Source organism: Anastrepha ludens, chromosome 5 (assembly GCF_028408465.1).
Source record: "Anastrepha ludens isolate Willacy chromosome 5, idAnaLude1.1, whole genome shotgun sequence".
Taxonomy (NCBI): domain Eukaryota; kingdom Metazoa; phylum Arthropoda; class Insecta; order Diptera; family Tephritidae; genus Anastrepha; species Anastrepha ludens.
In genome coordinates, this window is record NC_071501.1 from 111,201,672 (window position 1) to 111,224,393 (window position 22,722).

Sequence of the window (22,722 nt, forward strand, 5' to 3'; positions counted from 1 at the left end):
AAAATGTGTCGCTAGCGATGGCTATTATTTTGAAGATTAAATTTGTAACCATTTTTTGTTAATAAACGCTTGAAATTGAAAAAAAGTCTCAAATCATTGGTATCTACGAATAGGTAAACAAACAATAAAAATGTTTACATTTAAGTGTTTCTATTTTTATGCACGTCACTGTCAATTGCCGGTTCTAAAGGTTACCATTGAGCTCTTAATGTAGCAATTAAAGCAATTATTGTATATGCATATGATTTAATACTCTTTATGAATTTATTCAATATACATATGTACGCACATATAAAATAAAAATATACAAAGTACATATTTCAGAGAACACAACTCAGCCGGCTCAGTTAGTGATTTGCTGTGTATCAGTCAAGGCATAAGCGCATAGCTTAGTGGATTCTCGTACTCAATACTGGTAATCTCTTGTGGGACACCCTCAACCTTTTACCCCTTGAATATATGCAATAATGTAAAAGTGTAATAAACAAGAAAGCAATAAAGATCGATTTGGAGAGAGTAAAAAGTGTCATTAGTGACTTGCGTTGTTCGAGCCTAAATGTCTGTCTTAGATGGGCTGAAACAAATAAAAAGACGATTCAGGCATGCGCTGGTGCTTACTCAATAAATAAGAACCCAGCGCGTCGCACAGACCTGCGAACTTGAACAAAAGTATGCAAAAAGTATTTTGTATTTAACGCTTAATCGCTTTTATTTTTGAACGAACAAAGCTACGCTCTGCTACAACTAATCGAATCACCGCAACTAGTTTGCTAACAGTACTGAATTATTATCGCTGCTGCTATCTATCCGCTATCCACTATCTGCTTGCGGTCGACCATCGACCGTCGACCTTCGCTAATTTGCAATTCTAATATATTAATAATACTCGCATATGTATATCAGTCTCTAGTGTATGTGTGTATGTGTTGGTCTCCAGCGCATTTGTTGGTTGACTTCTTTTTGTTTGTTTTCATTAAGCAAAATTTAAAGTTGCATTCGAGTTTGTGTTTAATACTGTGCGGTTTGCTATAAACAGCAACTTGAGGTGTAGTGAAACGTAAGGATAAAATTACGCTTATTTATTATTGAATGTGCAGAAAGTGACGAAAAAACGTTTCAACTATGGCAAAGTGTGATGTGACCGATATGAAGCAGGAAGACTGGAAGGTCTCGAATATATTGCGGAAATATCCAACTTATCGCGATTTACTAGTCAAAACATGTGAAGGGTGAGTTAAGTGACAAATTGAAAAACATATCTACATACTCGTATAGGCACTCATACATTTATTTTTATCACACTACTTTACAAATTTCTCTAATAAAGGGGGGGTAAGTTTCACGCCGAGGCATAATTGAGGTTCTATGCCGTTAATGTGCCGAATTGTCTCATCGTTTAGCTCCTGAATTGTTGCTGGCTTATCGACGTACACCTTTTCTTTCAAATAACCCCAAAGAAAGAAGTCCAACGGTGTCGTTGACGTTTAGGTGTGGTTCACATTCAACATCCGTCCTTGAAATTTAACCACTCTTTGTTATTAGGTTTGCCACAAGCATAGTGCTATGCTAAAGTTTTTACCCTATTTAATATTTACATTTTTAAATGAAAATAAAAGTAAAAAGAAAATTGTGTTCTCGTATCAGTTGAAAAATCCTGCAGGTCTATACGCTACTCTGCGTATGAGTGATATTTAGTTCATTAGAACTATTGTATTTCACTGAAGTCACAGTCTCTTAGGCGGCCCACAAACAAATCATAATGCAAAGTATACACGCTTCAACCGTTGTATCAACTTGGGATGGTTGTACACCCAATTTCCATGTTGGTCCAATGGTTGCATGAAAATTAAAATGTTTTAATTTTTGGTGGGCGGAGTTAGCGGTTTTACAATAACTTGGAACGTGTATACGCAGATTGTACAACCAACTTTGTTACGATTTTTCTTTTTATTTATTTACAGAGAAAACTAATGCAATTGAAAAACATAAAAACATAAAAAATTTTAAAAATATATGAAAAAATATAAAAAAAATAAAAATTACAATAAAAAAAAAATTAAATACGTAAAAAAATTTTAAATTAAAAATTAAAAAAAAAATTTAAGAAATTGAAAAAAGAAATTTAATAGGACTATGAATAAGTTCGTGCGGTTTTTTCCGAAATTTGAAACTTTATTGACGAAAAATGGTTACAAATTTAATATTCAAAATATTGTCCATCGCTTACTACTACTTTTTCCCATCTTTCTGGCAATTCACGGATTCCCTTTGTGAAAAATTCGGTCGGTTTTGCCGCAATCCACGAATCGATCCATTTTTTGACTTCATCGTAATTACGGAAGTGCTGGTCAGCCAGGCCATGTTGCATCGATCGGAAGAGATAGTAATCGGATGGCGCAAGGTCTGGACTATACGGCGGGTGGGGTAGGACATCCCATTTGAGCGTTTCTAAGTATGTTTTGACCACTTGTGCAACATGTGGCCGAGCATTGTCATGTTGCAAAATAACTTTGTCGTGTCTATCGGCGTATTGCGGCCGTTTTTCTCGCAGTGCTCGGCTCAAACGCATCAATTGTCGTCGGTAGACATCCCCCGTAATCGTTTCATTCGGTTTCAGTAGCTCATAATACACAACACCCAGCTGGTCCCACCAGATACACAGCATAACCTTCAGGCCATGAATATTCTGCGCCGACGTCGATGTTGAAGCATGGCCAGGGTATCCATACGTTGCCCGACGTTTTGGATTGTCGTAATGGACCCACTTTTCATCGCCAGTCACAATTCGATGCAAAAAACCCTTTCTTTTGTGCCGTTGAAGCAGTTGTTCGCATGCCATAAAACGGCGTTCAACGTCTCTTGGCTTCAATTCATACGGCACCCAATGGCCTACCTTTCGGATCATTCCCATGGCTTTTAAACGTTTGGAAATGGTTGATTGATCAACTCCCAAAGTTTTTGCAACCTCTTCTTGCGTTTGAGCCGGATCTTGATCGAGCAATTCCTCCAATTCGGTATCCATGAACTTTGGCGGCGCACCCTCGCGTTCTTCGTCTTCCAAGCCAAAATCACCACTTTTAAAGCGTGCAAACCACTTCTGGCACGTTCGCTCAGATAGAGCATGCTCACCATAAACTTCCACCAAGATACGATGACTTTCGGCTGCTTTTTTCTTCATATTAAAATAATGAAGAAGAATTCCCCGCAAAAACACATTATTTGGCACGAAATTCGACATTTTCAAGTGTGGTAAAAATATTGTTGTTTACGCTTCAAATAAAAAACTTATACTGACGTTTGTGCCTTACGACAGTAGCTCTCCAACGAATGTTTGGAAATGTGGATCGATGGAATAATAATCAAGTTACGCCATCTGTTGTAAAACCGCACGAACTTAATGATAGTCCTATTAGAAAATAAAAAACAATTTTTTTTAATCCAAAAAATAAAAACAATAAAAAAAAATTTATAAATATAATAACAAATACTACGTAATAAATAACAAAATAAATAAAATTTCAGTATTTATTATTATTGAACAAATTTCACTTCATTCCTGCATTTGGAAAAATGTTCAACACAACGAAAAATTGTATATAATTGTATAAATAATGATAATAAATAAAAAACAATTAACAAAAAATAGAAAAAAATTAAAAAACAGAAAAAAATAAAAAAAATAAAGAAAAAAAAAATTTATATATTAAATACTAAGTAATAAATAAAATAAAGTTTCAACATTTATTAATATATTATTGTACAAATTTCACTTGATTCCTCCATTTGGCAAAATGTTCTACACCACGAAAATGAGGATAATAAAGTTGGTCAACGCGTTGTATATCATACCCTATGATCAAAAAGTACCGTGAATGTTTTCTTCGATTGCCAAGGCATAGTGCACCATGAGTACCTTCCATCGGGCCAGACAGTCAATAAAGTATATTATTTATCCGTTTTGAATCGTTTGAGAGATGCTGTACGTCGCAAACGGCCGGAAACGTGGGCAAACAATTCTTGGATTTTGCATGATGGTAACGCGCCATCGCACCGAGCCCAAATTGTGCTGGATTATTTGACCAAACACCAATTAAATACCATCGTGCAAGCACCGTATTCACCTGATATGGCCCCGTGCGACTTCTTCTTGTTTTCCAAGTTGAAATTATCACTTCGTGGAAGGAGATTTCAGTCAATAGAGCAGATCAAAGAGATGCGACGAAGGACCTGACCAGGGGTGCATGTAGGACTGGGTTAAACGTTGAAACATGTGTGTTGCTTCAGACGGATCGTATTTTGAAGGAGATAAAATAGTTTTGACTTTTGAGATTTCGAAGTGTAAACTCAAGAGCGGAAAAAGTGCAACATGGCATACAAGACAATTATTTGGACTCTCCGCGTTCCATGTATACTTGGCGGCGAACAATTTGCAATGAAAATCCTTCACCGAACGAAACCAAATTCAACCAATTCTCATGGTTTGAGGCCCGCTTAAAGCACAGCTATTTATGCGGTCAAACTCAAAAAAGTTAAGGAATATTAGATCGAATGATTTAATTTGATGCGGTTTTCGAGTAACATATGCGGAATGATATATAGATTCATTTTCAGCAAGAACAAAAGCACCAACAAAAATTAAATACAATAAGAGTATCATTCACCTTTCATTCAATAGAAGGTCATTTTTATATATTAGTTTGAGGAAAAAGAAATCCATTTTCTCGGTAGATAGCTTTAGTGATCAGTATCTCGTAAAACATTACTCAAACAATTTAAAATTTATGCTCATTGTCAAGGTGACATTTCACACTGAAAAAAAATTATTTTGCGGTATTGCGGTTCGTTTCATGCAGTTGTGAGTTACAGGGTGTTAACAATGGAAGTCAACAAAAAGAAAATTCGGCAAATTTTACAGTTTTTCTTTGATAAAGGCGAAAATGCAAGCCAGACCGTTGAAATTGTGAATGATGCCGATACAGTAACTGCAAATTAATTTAAAAAAATTTTAAATTATATCAGAAAATATCGATAAAATCACAGAAATAGTCGTAGTTGACCGGCTTGTTAGTAGTCGTAGCATCACCCAGCAAATAAAAATCGACCATAAAACAATTTTAAACCATTTGCGCAAAACTTGCGAACAAAAATTATGAATATTTTTTCAAACTATTTTTTTTAATATTATTTGTACTCCAAATATTAATTTTTTAATTTTTAATATTATTTGTTCCAAATTAGTTTGTACGCTATACAGTCTGTAAAGTTGTTAAGCCATTGACTTAACAATTTTATTTAAATTTAAATTTAAAATTTTAAAAATTTTTAAAAACAAAACAAAAATAAAAACACGTAACTTTTTTTTTTTTTTGATTTAAAAGTTTTAAAATATTTTTAAAATAAAATTTAAAAAGTTACAAAAAAAAATAAAAACACGTTACTTCGTTTATTTAAACCATTTTCACAATTCTCGCGATTCAGTCTTACCCTATGAAGGCACATTGTTTAAACATTTTTGAATATCTCACTTTACATATATACATACTATACATAGGTACATATTTTAAGACGCATGATTTTTTGCAATAATTCACAAAAAACAGCGTCCAAAAAAGGCAGCTGTTCAAAAGTTATAGACTAACGAGCACTCAGAGACGCAAAAGAGTACCCTGTGCGTCGTTATAACAAAAAAAAAACATTACTTAACAGTGTTCAAATATCATTGAGCATGCATTTAATATTGTAATAGAGTTCAATATATGTAGTTTGCCCCATGTAAAATAAGCAGCAAAAAACTATGTCAGATGATAAACAGGCAATAAAAACAATAAGTCAGCGACCCACGTATTTTGCAACTTGCATTGATAAGACCAACAACAAGCGATAAGAAAAAGGAAAAATGATAAGAACTCATAGCAGCTATTGGAAAAAAACATAAACAAAAAGGCAGTCTCACTTTTGAGTGAGAGATGGGGTTTTTTTCATGGTGAAAAGAATTCAAAAGGTGCAGTCAACATCAGCCCGTTAACTGGTTCGCAGCAAGTCTCAAGGAATGAGTTGAATTGCTGACGTCACATAGAATGTGACGGCGGTTTGTTTATGACCAAACTGAGATTGTGTGCCGTCAGATTTCTACTGCCCAAACTCTGATGGCTTGGTAGCCGAAGTTACTTACTTGCTTACTCATATGGCCTGATCAAGGATCACACCCCATTACCGGATTAAGGCCGACTGCACTAAGCCGACTCTCCAGGCGTCTCTGCTTTGCGCGCGCCATCTCCGATTTGTTACACCTAGCGATGATACAGTTCCCTCGACTTGATCTCCTTCCATTTTCTGCGCTATCCTGAGAAACAATTTCTACAATTCCCCTTTAACAACTGTCAGGAGGCTGCCGATGTCCGGGTAGGAGGTCTTTAAACGAAAGATTATGTCATTATCTTCGTCATTGGTTTTCTCCAGGATTAGGCGTAGTGTGAAGATCTGGTCGATGGCGGACTTTCCCGGTCTAACACCACACTGATGAGATCCAATCAGTGAGATGGCATATGGTTTTAATCTTTCACACATTGCGCTCATATAAGGAGTGGCCGAAGTTAGTCTCACAATTTTGCTTGAGATGGCCAAATCTTTTAATTTATCAACCTTGGATTTTTTGTCACAAACGTTCTTATTCCCATTTTCTCTTCGCATTGGTATCAAAACGGATGAATGTGATATCCCGTTACATTGAGGGCTCTATTTAGCGACCGCATAACCTAACCCACTTTTAGAGAGTATCTTAGAACTGTACCTTGAAAACTACTCCTTTTTGAGTAGACAATCCCTCGATAATTGGGAAAACTCTACGTATGTGAAGCAGAGATATACAATTCCTGTTAAACGACAACTACTTCTAAGATAGTTTGGGCACTAATGCGGCATCACAACGGGCCAAGTGCCTAAACTGACTGCTTTGATCAAATGAACAGACGCTTATTTTGTCATTCTTATGACCTTTAATGAAATTCTTAAGATCAGGAAGGTAATTTTCGATGTTCTCATCAGATTCTCTAGACATTCGCTTATGCTACGCTCAGCATTTAAAATGTTCCTTGGAAACTTTGTCTTGGCTATATCGGTGATTCGATGTTTAGAAGTTCGACGACAAATTTAAAGTCTATTCACTGCCACCAGGATAATTCTTATCCTCCATTACACAAATGAGTTTGGGAATTTAAAGCAAAACAAATCCTGGGGCAGGGCGCATAATCTATGTTTTACAATTACGGGCAGCTCTTCAGAAACTGATAGTAAACTTCAGACTTCACATATCGATGGTTTTTGAGAAAAGTGATATAATTCAAAAATACAAAATACTGAGGTGGGTCAGTTTTCTAGATAATTGACGCGCCAATTCGATCACCTGACAAAACGACACTAACGCCATCTCTCAGAATTGCTTCAAGCTTCGCTTATGATGCTTTTCCAGATAAAAATATATATACTCTCTAGTTGATTTTTGCTTTTAACGGCAAAACTCCGAATTTGAGTTAATTTTGAGTTGTGTCGCTTTTCTCGAAAACCATCGATATCTGTAGTAGACTTTTTAATAGTCTTGTCATCGACAGTTTAGGTATTTGCGAAACGGTTTTTTAATATGTAATCAAAATATTTTACACATGATAATTGTCTACTGGGATAAGCTTTCATATGCGCCTTAATTTAGCTGTAAATTTTGGGTACCGTTATCCACGCTTTGCTTTGTCTTAAAAGGAAATAATTGAAGTGAGTATAAAAATTTAGGGAAGTACGTTTTGTATTAATTTTTGCGACATTTTTAGTAATGGCACCAAGAGGAAAAGAGCTTTCTGATGATTTAAAAAAACGGATTATAAAATATCACAAGGAACATAAATCATTGCGAGAAATCGGTCGTTTGATAGATAGGAGTTTTGCTACAGTTCAAAAGATTGTGAATAAATATAAAAGTGCGGGAAGCGCCACTAATAAAGAGCGTTGTGGGCGTCCGTCGCTCTTAAGTCCCTGAGAAAAAAGCTTAGTCGTACGGAAAATCAGGACACACCCCAAAATAAGTGCCTCCAAATTGAAATCTGAAGTTGAAAATGAGACTGGAAAACAATTTAGCACCCAAACTATTCGCCGGGTTTGTCATAGTGCTGGTTATCATGGGCGCAATGTTAGGGTCAATCAGAGTAAACGGATTTCATTCGCAAAAGATCATGAAAAATATGACCAAACGTTTTGGAACCAAATCATATTTTCTGATGAGTGTAAGTTCAGTATCTGTGGATCTCATGGCCGTGAAAAAGTTTAGAGAAAAGTTAACGCGGAATTAATCAAAACAATATTACCGTCACTGTGAAGCATGGAGGGGGCTCTGTAATGGTTTGGGGATGTATTTCTGCGAACGGGGTTGGAAACTTAATATTTAAGGAAAATATTATGGACCGATATGGTTATTTAAATATTTTGAAAGAAATATTTTAAAAGAAGGCGCCACGAAATTGGGCTTTGGAGGAACGTTTATCTTCCAGCAGGATAATTAATTGGGATAATTTATTTGCTGAACTTGACACATCTAGTAGTTTTTCTGCGTTTAAGTCCATTTTGTCTAAACTCTGCTTAGATAACATTCCGCTCAGAAAGAAAAAGCCCTATAAATTGCCCTGGTATTCTAAGTCTCTGAAAAAGCTTAAAAATCTTAAAAATAATTATTTCAAGAAGTTTAAATCTACGAAGAATCATTTTGTACTTCGTTAAATATAAGCAAGCGTTAAAGGATTTCAACGATTTAAATAAATCTCTCTATAACAGCTATATTACCAATATAGAGTTAAACATTAAAGCGAATCCTAAAATCTTCTGGAAATACATAAAATCTAGAAGGAGCAGTGCCAGTGTTCCCACTGGTATGTTTTTCGATAATAGCCAAGCGCGAACCCCAACTGAAACGGCAAACTTGTTTGCTGAATTTTTTAAATCTAATTTTGCTGACGACGAACTTGATCGCCCATCCGACTTTTCTTCTGACTTAGATTATGCCCTGAACTTTGGAGGTCTTTGCCTCTCTTCTGAGGATATTAGTAATGCTTTAACTAAATTGAAATCATCCTCTCAAACTGATGCTGATGGACTTTCAGCAGTTTTGATAAAAAACTGTCCGGCCTTCGTCTATCCCCTGAAAATTATTTTCAACAAATCTTTATCGTCGGGGTGTTTCATTGACGCATGGAAACTCTCTTTCATTACGCCCTTCTTTAAGAGTGGCAATAAAAATGACGTTAGAAATTATAGACCTATCTCTAAGCTGTCGGCTATCTCCAAAATTTTTGAGCATGCGGTCTATGCAAAGCTGAGTTTTGCCGTTAAATCTTTAATTTGCCCTAATCAGCATGGGTTTATTGCTAACAGATCTACAGTATCTAATCTGGCCGTTTTTAGTGAATACTGCATTGATTCTTTCTCCGCTGGCTTCCAGGTCGACTGTATTTACACCGACTTTTCGAAAGCCTTCGACAAAGTTTCTCATAGAATCTTAGTTAAAAAATTAGCTAGTCTTGGCTTTCATTCTACATTTCTGCAATGGATAAACTCTTATTTGAGCAATAGACGCTGTGTTGTAACAATCGATGGTATTTCATCTACCTCCTTTGCTGCCATCTCAGGTGTTCCGCAAGGAAGTATCTTGGGACCGCTTTTATTTGTGTTATTTATTAATGACATCAAAAGTTGTTTCACATTTGCTAAATTTTTGCTTTATGCTGATGACCTTAAGATCTTCTCAGCGATCAAGACGCAAGAGGATGCCATTAGACTTCAAGCCGATATGAATAGGCTTTATTTCTGGTGCCAGAATTCACGACTTTCGCTGAACTTATCTAAGTGCTTCCAAATATCTTACTCTAAAACATCTAATATTTTGTGCACTAAGTACAGGATCTCGGCATGTATCCTGCAGTGTGTTAGTGAGTTTAAGGATCTTGGCGTCATCTTCGATAACAAATTCTCTTTTAATAACCATATAAATTATATTACTTCTAAATCTTTTTCGATGTTGGGCTTCATCAGACGAAACGCCACTAAGTTCTCTGATCCCTATACCATTAAGTTACTGTATACATCTTTTGTTAGATCCCATTTAGAATATGCTGCTTTTATTTGGAGACCTTGTAGTCAGCAAGCTATTAATAGAATCGAACGTGTGCAAAAAATATTTCTCAAATATGCCCTTCGATCCCTGAATTTTATTGATCCCATGCCATCATATTCTGCTCGTCTCATGCTTATAAGTCTCAAGTCCTTAGAGATTCGTAGGACTATACTGTGTCTGTCTTTTACTCATAATATTATTACTGGAGTAATTGATTGTCCCTACTTGTTGGAAAGGATTCGATTTAATGTTCCCCAGCGATCTCTTAGGAACTTCTACCCTTATTATGGGGGAAACTTTAAAACTACGTATGCCAGCAATGCTCCCATTACTCGTGCTTTACGGGAATTAAATGCCGTTCATAATGATGTTCTTCTTGATTTCTCGCTTTCAAGAACAGCACTTTTAAATCTTTTGAATTCTATATTATAGTTAGTTAGTAGCTAGTATAGTTTTTAAATACATATAATATATTTGTAGCTTAATCTAAGCAACTTTTGTATCATAGTCTGTAAGGATTGTAATTCATAGACTTAAATAAATAAATAAATAAATAATGACGATAATGTACGAGAGTGGCTGTTATGCAATGTGCGAAAACAGTTGAAAACACCGCCACAGTCCCCGGATACCAACCCAATCGAACATTTAAAAGAACATTTAAAGCGGCAAATACGTAAACATCCGATTAGAAATAAGGAACAACTAAACAACGTCCTTAAAGGGGAATGGAATAAAATATCACCAGCTGTAACTGAAAACTTGGTGAAATCAATGCCATTACGACTTAAAGCGATTGTAAAGTCTAATGGTTATCCTACCAAATACTAAGATTTGGTTTTAATTATGTTTTTGATTTCACAAATTAATAATATGATGAGCTGTATACTTACTTTTGAGACATGAATTTTTGTAAAGTTTAATATAAAAGGCTATAATTTTGTTCCTTTTTAAAATTTTGTCATTATTTGGATTATATATGACTTTTGTATTTCATTCATGTAAATCAAACACAATTTTGTTATAACTTAGGTTGTTTGAAGGAATCAATTGGGGGAAAATTGAAAACGTGTCCGGTGTATACTTACTTCTGTTACTAACTGTATTTCTGTGATTTCATCGACATTATCGGCATTTTCTTTAACATCAAAAATGCCTGCACGGAATCGGCGAAACCAAAATTGCACGTAATTTGCTGTTGCAGTATCGGCACCATAAACACCATTCACAATTTCAGCGGTCTGTCTTGCATTTTCGCCATTGTCAAAGAAAAACTGTAAAATGTACTGAATTTTCTCTTTGTTGACTTCCATTGCCCCGTAATTCACAACTGAATGGAACAAACAAAATACCGCAAAAGAAGTTTTTCAGTGTGAAGTGTCACCTTGACGACGAGCATGATCTTTAAATTGTTTGAAAGATAATTTACGAGATATCGAACACTACAGCCATCTACCGAGAAAATAAGAGATTTCCTTTTACGCAAACTGATATTAAAAATATTTAAAATAAAAACTAGTCAAGAGAGAAAAAACGGCCTTTGGCAGAGAAAAATCAAGTGATGCAGCATTATGGGCAGGGCATTAATTTCCATTTGTGTGGAACAAGACGCACGCCACAAATAGGAGGAGGAACTCGGCCAAACACCCAACAGAAGTGTAGGCGCCATTTATTTATTTTATTTATTTTTTAAATTTTTTTAATAAACTCTCCAATGGTACAGTAAATGGAAGCATTACTGCCATATTTTGTTCTCGCCTTTCTACAATAAAATGGAAACAAATTTACGAAGAAATCGCTTGGTGACATTAAATATAATTCATTCTAACCAAGTAAGAACAATCAACAACACTGTTAATAACGTCTAAGTAAATGATACGGATCTACGGCTATCAAAAGACTTTAGTGGAACTAAAAAATTCAAAGAGCAAAGTGCGAGTTTGAGGAAAATTTTCCACCCAAATTACACTAACAGGGTCGAAATTACATTAATTGTATTGAAATTTCGGAGCAGTTTGAGAAATTGCAATTTAAGATTTTTTTTTTTGTTGATAAATAGTTATTTCTTAGCAAATTAGCTGTTCACTAATACGCGGCTGCTACACTACAATTTTAATCAAAATCAACTGCGCCGGTAATCCGGTTTAACGCGCCCTTCAGTCTAGGCTACAATTCAGCTTGCATATCTCAATTAGACCTCTTCTTTTTGCCAAGCCTTAGCAAGTAGCGAATAGGTGAGGCAACTAAATAGTATAAATGAACATTTCGCACCCTAAATACAAAAGGGCACAACTCAAAATTTTCCACACTCGAGCTTGACTTGTCTACAGTAGCACAGAAAACAAACTATGTGACATATTACGCTGAAATTCGCCATGTACGCTTATAACAGTCCTACCAAAAAACAAAAAATTTATTTTTGCCATATGTCATCCGCGGACCGTTTTATTGATAACGTCTCGTTCATATTTGAGCAGAAGGTGCATTTTGAGTTGTGACCCTTTTGTATTTAGGGTGCGATTTGTCAACAACGCGGAAAGAGAACTGCCCTAAACTATGTATTTGTGTTGGTAAGACTGTGCGGCCTAATGAGCTATAGCCATACTCGCTAGCGGCGAATCTTACTCGATAGCTTTGTTGTTGCTTTCGCATGGAATTTTTTCGTTAAGTTAATCGAGGATAGAGATAGCAAGCGGAGAAGGGGCGAATAGAAGAGGTCCATTATATTTTCCCGTACACTTTTTTGCACTACTTTCAGGCATCTCGTATGGGTCGAAGAAAACCAAAATTGCGTACGCAAAATTGTTCTCGTTTTTGAAAGGCCAATTGTAACTCTTTGCACTTTTGCCATTGTTTTTTTTTTATCAAATACATAATTCGCCTCTTCTGTTTCACTTTGAGCTTAATTCCCCACAGTTGGTCAACAAATGTACTAATAGCGAGCGTCGCCGCAATGCTACCCTGTCAATTATTATTCTTTTCTATATTTATAAATTAAGGAAAATTTAGGAGAAAAATTACCAAAGAAGTAAGTAAGGGGGCGTCCATAAATTACGTGAGATGTTTAAGGGGGGGAGGGGGTCGAGTCAAATCTCATCTAATCTTACGTTGGAGAGAGGGGGGGTCTCGGCAAATATCACGCAATTTTTTCTCTGATTGAAACAAAAAAATTGTACATGCTTAAGATTTAATCTCAAGCGTAATCGTAGTATGATTAAGATCATTCACTAATTCGTTCGAAAGAAAATAATTTCATTCATACTTCGACGTTATACATTACTACTGTCAAACCACCATATTTGTTTTATACCAAATAGCTCAATTTAATCTGAATTTGCGGTACAGTGTAGCCCGTCGATTGTTTTCGCGCCACTATGAGCCGAATGCCCTATCACTCAGGTTGACGTTTGACAATTCCGGACTTTAAAGAACATGACGGAAAATCATTTGCTCCATTTCTAATACGCGTACCGATTCAACCGCTGAATGCCTTCATCAGCACGCCTATTGATCTCTATTGCCCAAGTATACGTGATGATTTAGAGAAAATATGCTGCAGTACATGCGGTATTTACTTCGCATCTATCACAAGAGCTGCAGAGCACAGGAGAGCAGCTCACATTGCACCAGCTAAGCAAGCGCGTATGTTCCGCAAAGTGCGACCCTCACGGATTGTCACAAGACGAGCTAATGAGTTACTGTGCGCAAGCGTCAACGGCTTAGAGTGGCTATATTAGAACGAAGTTGAAGGAGCACATGATTTTACTGAAAATCATATGGACATGTTGGTCCCGATAGTCTCTCTTGAAACCGCGCATGATTCTCCATGGACTGAATTAGAGTAGATATTCTTTTTTTAATCGCAGTAGTTACGATTTAAGTCTTCTATTGTTAAATTTTTATTACACTTATAACTCTCAGCAATATTGATTACTAGTCTTAACTAGTCGTAAATAAAAGCACGAAGCAAATTTTTTTTCTTTTTACAATAACAATCCAACGCGTTTACATAAGAAACCCACATTTTGAAAAATCTCACGTGAGATTGGGGGATGGGGGAGGGGGTTGAATAAAATCTCACGACATCTCACCAGGGGGGGAGGGAGGGTCAGAAAATTGAAAAAAACACCTCACGTAATTTATGGACGCCCCCTAAATATATTCAACAAACGCATAGTCCCAAATTATATATATTTTTTTCCTCAAAAAAGTATTTTGAACCTTAAAACTAATATCAAAAAAATTAACAGCTCCTTCTGAGGGAGTGATTGTAGGTCTTCATCTGTAAGCATGGATTTGTTTAAAAACTTTTTCCTTCTATGCGTCAACCCCGGACATTCGATGATGAGATGTTCTATAGACTCCTCATCTTCGCAGCAAAATCTGCAGATGCTGGTGTTAGTTATGCTTAATTTATGTAAGTGTTTATTGCAGGTGAAGTGACCCGTGAGGGCGCCTATGAGAGTGCGAATGCTCTTTTTGTTTAACGTGAGGGCCATTTTTAGCATTGAAACTTAAGAACTTTTTGGAATGTCTAAGACCCTCTACATTGTTCGAATGCTGATTTAATAGAGTTTTGGCCCAGTATTTTACTTTTTGTTTTAGGCTGTTTTTGTTAATTCCAAACACGGGACTAGGCCCGATGAAATTTACATCTGCCCCTTTTTTGGCATGAAAGTCTGCCTTTTCGTTGCCGTCATATCCCTCATGTCCTGGTACCCAAATTAATGAGACATTGTTTTTGGATGCGAGGTTATTGAGTGCCTTGTGGCATTCTAAAAGAGTTTTTGAGTTGTATGTATAGCTATCTAAAGCTTTTAGAACTGATTGGCTGTCCGAGAGTATTTTGATCTTTACTCTCTTGTGGTTTCTACGTTGCATGATGTTTACTGCTTCCATTATTGCGTATAATTTCGCTTGGAGAATGGTAGTGTTCCTGATGAGAGTGAATGATTTGTGGATTCTGGACCCCACTACTTCTGCTCCTACACCATAAAGTGTTTTTGTTCCATCAGTGTACCATTTTTGTGAATTATCACTCATCCATTTTGGGTTTGTTTTCCACTCGTTCCTGTTGTGAACAAAAGAAAAGTAAACTCGCATGCGAACACAACAGAAAGCTAAAGTTAAGGTGGGCCCTACCAGCGCTTAGTATAGATAACTCACGAAAATTCGCATAGCAGACAGAGATTTCAGAGCTTCCAGAGCTGAGAGATTACATCGATTTAGCCATATACAGTCTGTGTCAAAAGAAAAGAACCAGTTTTTTCTTGTAACTACAAAATATGTCGAAACGATAGTGCACGATTTAAAGCAACTTGTGCGTCAAGTTCACAAAATCTAGTCCTCTTTGTCAACAAGCTACGCAGAAAAGATTCAAAGCATGCCAAGAAGATGTCAGCACAGTAATTGCGACTCGTGGTTTTGTACATACTTTTATGTAAAAAAATTGTTAATATATATATTGTATACTTCATAAATAATCGCGGTTCTTTTTTTTTGACACAGACTGATTTCAGGTCTCTATTAATCAAGTGATGATCACTTGAAGCATTTGCACAATTTTCTTGATAGCACAGGAATGCTCTCAAGCGGCGATTGGAAGCATTAGCTGGACAAGTTTTTTTACCAAAAAGACGAGGACTTCTTCGATGGAGGGAATTATGAAATTTTAATGAAAGTTAAAAAATATTATTATACCAAACGATTTTAAATTATATAAGCGTAAATGTGTTAATTTCTTTTTTTTTTTTTAAATAAAACGAAAAAATACAGCCAACTTTTTACTTGTCATAAGATTTGCAAATTAATAAAGCCAAGATATGGTAAACAAAATTTTAATTTGAGCAGCAAAACAAAAAAACTTTCCAAAGTAACCCAAATGATTTGTATGTACCAATAAAATTAATGTATTCATAAAAACGAGAATTAGTTTCAAATTCAATGCAATAACATATTTTTATTAGAAATGCATTTATTTTCTTGTTTGTAATAGAATTAATGCAAAAATTTACAGCTAATATTAGAAAGTGAACTGGTTTTCTAAAAATGAACCGTTATATCTTCTACATTATATTAAAAACAACTGCGCACTTTTTGAAAAAACCTTCACTTTTCTACAAAGTCTATCGGTTTGAATTATTACAATATATTACGATAGAAGACATTTTTTTTTTTTCAAAACAACAAAACACGTTGCTGCAATGTCTAACAGCTAAAGCGTCTAAAGCAAAATAAGAATTTCATATTAAAATAGCGGTACTTTTTAACTGTAATAAATTAAGAAATAGTACTTCAGCGGGAGAAAATTGATCTACCAATGGACCAATGGAATGCTTTAACAAGTGCGATAAATTGTCTTCATCAAATGTGCGTAAATAAAAAAAATAAAAATAAAAAAAACAAAAAAAAACTGTTTCATCTCGTTACTTGTGATGCTCGTGCTCTGTCAACACCGTTTGTGTTCTCGTTCTTCTCAATGTTGTTGCTGATTGTAGACTAAACACGTACAATTGCAAGATGTTTGAACACAACAGGAACATCAAAAGACAATTCGGGAAGTTGAAACAACAAAAGTCTTCCTATATGAACGCAGTCGAATGAAACTCTCTTGAAAGAAAGTTGGCAGCATTGGAAATATGTAATTACTCACTATTTTTATGAGTTACTTAACAGCTTTAAGAGGTATGTAACCATACTCGCTAGTGGCAAATCTTACTTGATAACTTTGTTGTTGCTTTCACGTGCTAATATTTCGTTAAGTAAGCAGAGCGCATAGATAGCAAGCAGAGAATAAAGCAATTCGAAATTGCCTATAGTCTATATTGAGGTCTGGATATTGAGGATATTTATTGCTTAAATTATTTCAATATTAAATATAATAAAAAAAACCCAAAATATGTACACCCGCATCAAAACGATGGCACATGCAATTTTTACCTTTCTTCCTTGTTGTATAAAAGTTTTATTTCTTTACTTTTATACTTATTAAAGTATTATTTCATTACTTTTATACTTCATTATTTTTATATAAAAGTATAGCTCATTGTCTAACGAAATCCATACATTGAGTATTAAGCTGCATGGGAACTATCGATATGGATAACTATGGTTTGACAGCTGAGAATGGCCAACTGTGTTGGCATTGCTGGTCAGTAAGTTTTGGCAAGTCATCATGAATCGTTTAACGACAGAACACCACTTCCAAATTGTGGAGATATAATTTAAAAAAAAAAAATCTCTGCGAAATTCATAGAACATTGGCAACATCATGGGTCCTTATTTCTTTCGAACTGAGGAAGTAGCTGCCGTTACGGTGAATGGCCAGCGCTTTTAAGCCATGCTGATTGAATTTCGTTTCCAAAAAATGTATCAGCTAAACATCGATGGCATTTGGTTACAATAATACGGCGCAACTTGTCATACAGCGTGTCCAATAATCGATTTATTGTAATACTAGCGGACCCTCTGCCTGCTTCGCTAGGCATTTCAAAATTAGAAATGAATAATGCACACTCGATTTAAATTCACTCTATGTGTATTTATTCTTTTTTTACAATATAAAATTAATGTCAATTTTAAACTCAAACTAACACATAGCCTTTGCGTAAACTACATTTTTTGTTTTGCCCTGAGTTGTGGTATAAATAAACAGAACTGATGGCTTACCTACGCGTGAACATGATACATATAATTGTCCGTGGGAGAAGCATGGATATTCTAAGTCACTTCCTTGTGTTTTGTTTATTGTCATTGCAAATGCAAGACGTATTGGAAATTGCAATCTTTTGAAGTCAAAAGCTAAATCTGGTGGAGTCAGCGGAATACGCGGAATCAATACGTCTTCACCTTTGAATTTTCCTTTTAAAATTGTTGCTTCAATAAGATTCTTCATGACCTTTTTGACTGCTAATCTTGTTCCGTTACACAATCGAGGCTGATTTAAATTTCTAAGTAAAATAATTGGTGCACCAACTTTCAATTGTAAGCGATGAGCGGGCAGTCCAGGTAAATCCAAGAAATTTAAAAATTCTGTTTGATAATTTACAGTGTCATCTTGATTTTTAACTGTATCAATTGATTTAAATGTTACAATCTCACCAGTACATCATTTAAAATATTCGCATTCAATTGACCAACATCCTTATTTTTCGCAGCCAGTATTGCCTTTCAGCTAACCAATTGTGATTTTGATAATTTTGCGCAATATTTGGAAAAACACTTAAAACTAAGTCTTGTTTTGTGTGTGCGAAATTACAAAAATTATCTGGCAAAGTGATTAAGCCAGTAGCAGCATCAATAGGAATTTGTCCATTTCCTATCTTCCAAATAAACTCGCAGATTTGTTTTCAAAGTCAAAGTTTTTACGTGCCTCTATAAATGGGATGTCTTTAAACATGCTTTTAATTCATCTGCTGGTGTTGAACGGGGAATTACTGGCAAAGTTTGAAGAAAATTACCAGACAATAATATTAAAGCGCCACCAAATATTTCTTGATTATTACGTAAATCTTTCAAAGTTCTATCCCATGCTTCTACTGATTTTTTATGTCCCATTGTACATTCATCCCACACAATTAATTTGCTCGTCGGCTTTCGCGTTTTCTTTTCTTGGTTTTAGACTTTCACCACAAAAAAATTACTCAAACCCATGAACAAAGTTATGTATGGATTCAACCGCTGAATAATTTCGTATATTTTAAATCTATCTGAACTTTTACATTTGCGAATTTATATATATGTACAATATTTAACATTTAATTTAAGTAAACGTTTCAATATTTGTCCAAAAACTTTGAACTTCGAAAAATACAGGCTTATGGTTATTAATGGAATCAAATATATTTAACGAATTTTTATTTTATCTAAATCATAAATCGTTCAAATGAAGCTCAAAATATTTTTGATGCCGTGTCACGCATGCATAAAAAGGAAAGAAAAGAGAGGACAACTATTGCGTTACGAATAATACAGTCGCATACGTCACTCGACATCGATACAATGTTATTCATGCCTGTGTATATTCTATTCATTTGCGTGTATTCTCATTCCGTATACGTAATGTCCGTATAAGGGAAACACGCAAATATTGTATTTTTCACACTTACACAACGCACACATACTTTTACCGATTTCTTTAAAACTTCACATAAACCATCTATGGACGTATACCAATGATCTGTGAAAGTTTGATTGAAATCGGTAAATGCGTTTAGGCGTGAATCGGCGACTAACGAATACAAAAAAACGTCTCCATTTTTATATATAAGATTCAAGTCACTAGTGGCGTCATACGGCCAGATTTGTTGGAAAAAGTAGTCAAAAAGTGTAGTGATCGAATGGATCATGTCACTCGTAGCCGCGGTCGCCAAATGCCGGATATATTCATATTCAAAAAATAAATTCCATGATTATTATAAAAAAAATCACATCGAAAATCTTTCCGTTTTGTGTTATCATTTTAAGTTCTCAAGCTCTTAAAACAACACCCGATAAATAAGTCCAATTTTAAAATTTTAGACAAAAAAATTATTAAATTTTCAACCATACGGCTTTTAAATAGCATTTCTAAAAAGATTTTTTGATATGCAATTTTATAGTTTATTAAATTTTAGTATAATAAAGTGCAAGTTTGAAACTTCTCACAAATCTAGTTGATTTATATTATTTTTTTTTTTAATTTTTTTTTTTACGGTTTTAGGCATTTTCTCCACATAAAAAATATTTCCATAAATTAAATATTTATTTGTCCGCATTAATCGTATTTATCAATCATTTCCTACTGCTGTTCAAATTTTTTAAAACAACAGTAGTATTTTTTTTTAAATGCTGCTCACTCCGCTAAGCTGATTTAGTAGTATGTCGCTCACTCTACTCTTTCGCATATACTTTACCTTAACGGGAGATGCCGCATGCCGAATGTTTGCTAACCCGAATATTAAATAAAAAGCCACTCATCGTATGATTTGTGCTTTGTAAAGATTTAATTGTTTATTTATAAAATTTACTGTTTGAAAAGTTAAAATGCAATTTTGCGATACGAGGGATGCCATTTATTTTTGCGAACAATTGTGAAAACACAGTAAAATAATAGTGAAAATGGTTTTAATTTATTTTATTATTTATTTACATCAGGAACTAATTATAAATAATTGATCCACTGAAAATAATTGCTGGCTACTAGGGCCTTCAGCAATAAAAACAAAAAAAAAAAAAAAATATGACTTCATTTTTCAAAATATTCACCGTCGAAGTTAATACACTTTTACCTTGTTTTGAACCAATCGCCAAGCACTTGTAACACTCAGACGTAGATAGCTGTTTAAAGGCTTCAACAGCTTATTCAGGCGCTAAAGAAACGTTGATCTCGCATTTTATTTTTGATGTTCGGGAACAAAAAGATATAATTAATTCGATCTTTTGAGTGCTCAAAAACTCTCGGTGAGCCGATACGTGAGAGCTCGCATTAGCTTGATGAAGAATGACTCATCTTCGACTGTTAATTTTGCTTAGATCTCCGAAAACTTTTGGTAAACAGATAGTTTTGTACCGCTCGGAATTGACTATTTTAAGTTAGGTGGTAGAGATGCGATATGACGAGATTCTCCGTTCAAACAGCCAGTCATGTGCTTTGAGGTGCTTCTTCCATGAACAAGTTTCATTGGATTAAGCTCGTCTTGGAACACCCATATTGTCGGTTGCAGTTTCGTTTCCATCTCATATGCATAGATCCAGAATTTTCAATTGTTACTCTAATCGACACGAGTCCTTTTTGGGCAATTGCCAAAATATGCGGTATTCTACGAGAACAAATCTTCTTGACGACCACATGTTTATGCAATATTTACCGTATGCTGATCCCACTATTGAATGTATGTTGATCCCTCAAGGATGTCTTTATCTTGCGATATATCACATTGTTTCTGGCATAACGACCTTTTTTGAATGGCCTTCACTAAATTTATCCTACAAGAATCGGCGGTCACTTTGGAACTCGTTGTACCAGCATTTACCCCACAGCTGAGATCACCTTATTCAGAAACCTCAGATCATTTTTTTAGAAAATCGAATCAAAAAGCCTAAAATACATTCTGTCAAAAAAGTACCGGGAATTGTTCAATAAAACGGAAAATAATTGTTTAATCATCAACATTTATGTTGTCGGCTTCAAAATAGGCTCCATTCGAAGCAATACGCATATGCCAACGATTAGTTCAGTCATCAAAGTACCTTTTAAACGCGTTTGAAGAGATCTTCTTCAGCTCCTTCAGAGAATTTTCCTTAATGTCTCTATTGACTTAAAGCGGCGTCTGCGGAGTGGCAATTTAAGTTTTGGGAAAAGGAAAAAGACATGGAGCCGCCTGTTGACTGGTATGCATGTCAAACTCATATACACACGTCTCATAACCTGTTATGATGCGCTGGATAAACGTTGGGGCCGAATTCACTTGCTCAAGCATGTCTTCAGCCAACTTCTTCCGGTGAATTTTTTGAAAGAAATTCAACTCTCTTGAAACGATTCGAGCAGCCACGCGTCCCATGCCCCATTTATGATGTAAAATGTTGGAAATTGATTCGTGAGACACGCTAAGGTCTTGAGCTACCTCCCCAAACTTAAATGATGGTTTTCCTGCACCAGATCGGAGCAAACCTTCCATGACTTATCGGCCCTCTGCAAAAGTCTTATACCACTCGTAGACCCGTGTTTTTGTAAAACCACACTCGCCATAGGCTTCCTGCAACATTTTCAACGATTCGGCACACGAAATCCTGTGCAAAACACAAAATTTATGACAAATTCTTTGTTCGATATTTTTAACCGTAGTGAAAATCGCAGAGCACACCTGCGGTTGACTGATATAATTAAATGTCAAAAATAAGCTAATTGGCAGATCACGCTCAAACTCGGCGACACTACAAAGAACAGTAGTACCAACATTCCAGCAAAAAAAAATTAGACATATGTATATACATGAGTGCACTTAGGTTAAATGAAGCGGGTCGCTGGGAAGAAAAAACGTATGGTCACGCTAGTCTATTATTGCGACAAGCTCAGTTAATCACGGTGAGGACTGACTACATCGTCCCGATGGTAACTTTCAATAGGAATTTTGCCACTCCCTTTCGATCTAAGGAAGAATGGAATAAGGGATTCTCTCTAAATCACTTCGACACTATAGTCTATACAGATGGCAGCAAAATGGATTGTGGTGTTGGAGCTGGTATATATTCTCATAGACTTGGAATTGAAAAATCTGTGCGTCTCCCTAATACCAGCAGTGACTTCTAGGCGGAAGTAGTGGCAATTGGGAAAGCCTGTAGGCTACTAATCACGGATTTCTCTTTTAAGGGCAATACCGCTATTCTTTCGGATAGCCAAGCTGCAATCCAAGCACTGGACTCGGCTACAACAACCTCTAAAGTGGTGGAGTAAAGTAGCCACCTTGAGTTAAAACCATAAAGTAATCCTGCCCCTCGGCAGGCAATGGCAAACCTCCGAGTGTATTTCTGCCATGAAAAAGCTCCTCATAAAAAATATCTGCCGTTCGGAATCGGCTTGAAACTGTAGGCCC

At 35.5% G+C, this 22,722-nt stretch overlaps 1 protein-coding gene across 1 annotated transcript in view; it reads left to right on the plus strand.

Moving 5' to 3' along the window:
* Positions 1-358: 358 nt before the first annotated feature.
* LOC128863484 (cytochrome b5-related protein) overlaps positions 359-22,722 on the plus strand; it is a 32,491-nt gene continuing 10,127 nt past the window's right edge. Inside the window, exon 1 of the mRNA XM_054102670.1 lies at positions 359-1,229. Within this exon, the coding sequence (XP_053958645.1) occupies positions 1,123-1,229 (107 nt within the window). The 5' untranslated portion in view covers positions 359-1,122. The remainder of the gene's footprint in view (positions 1,230-22,722) is intronic.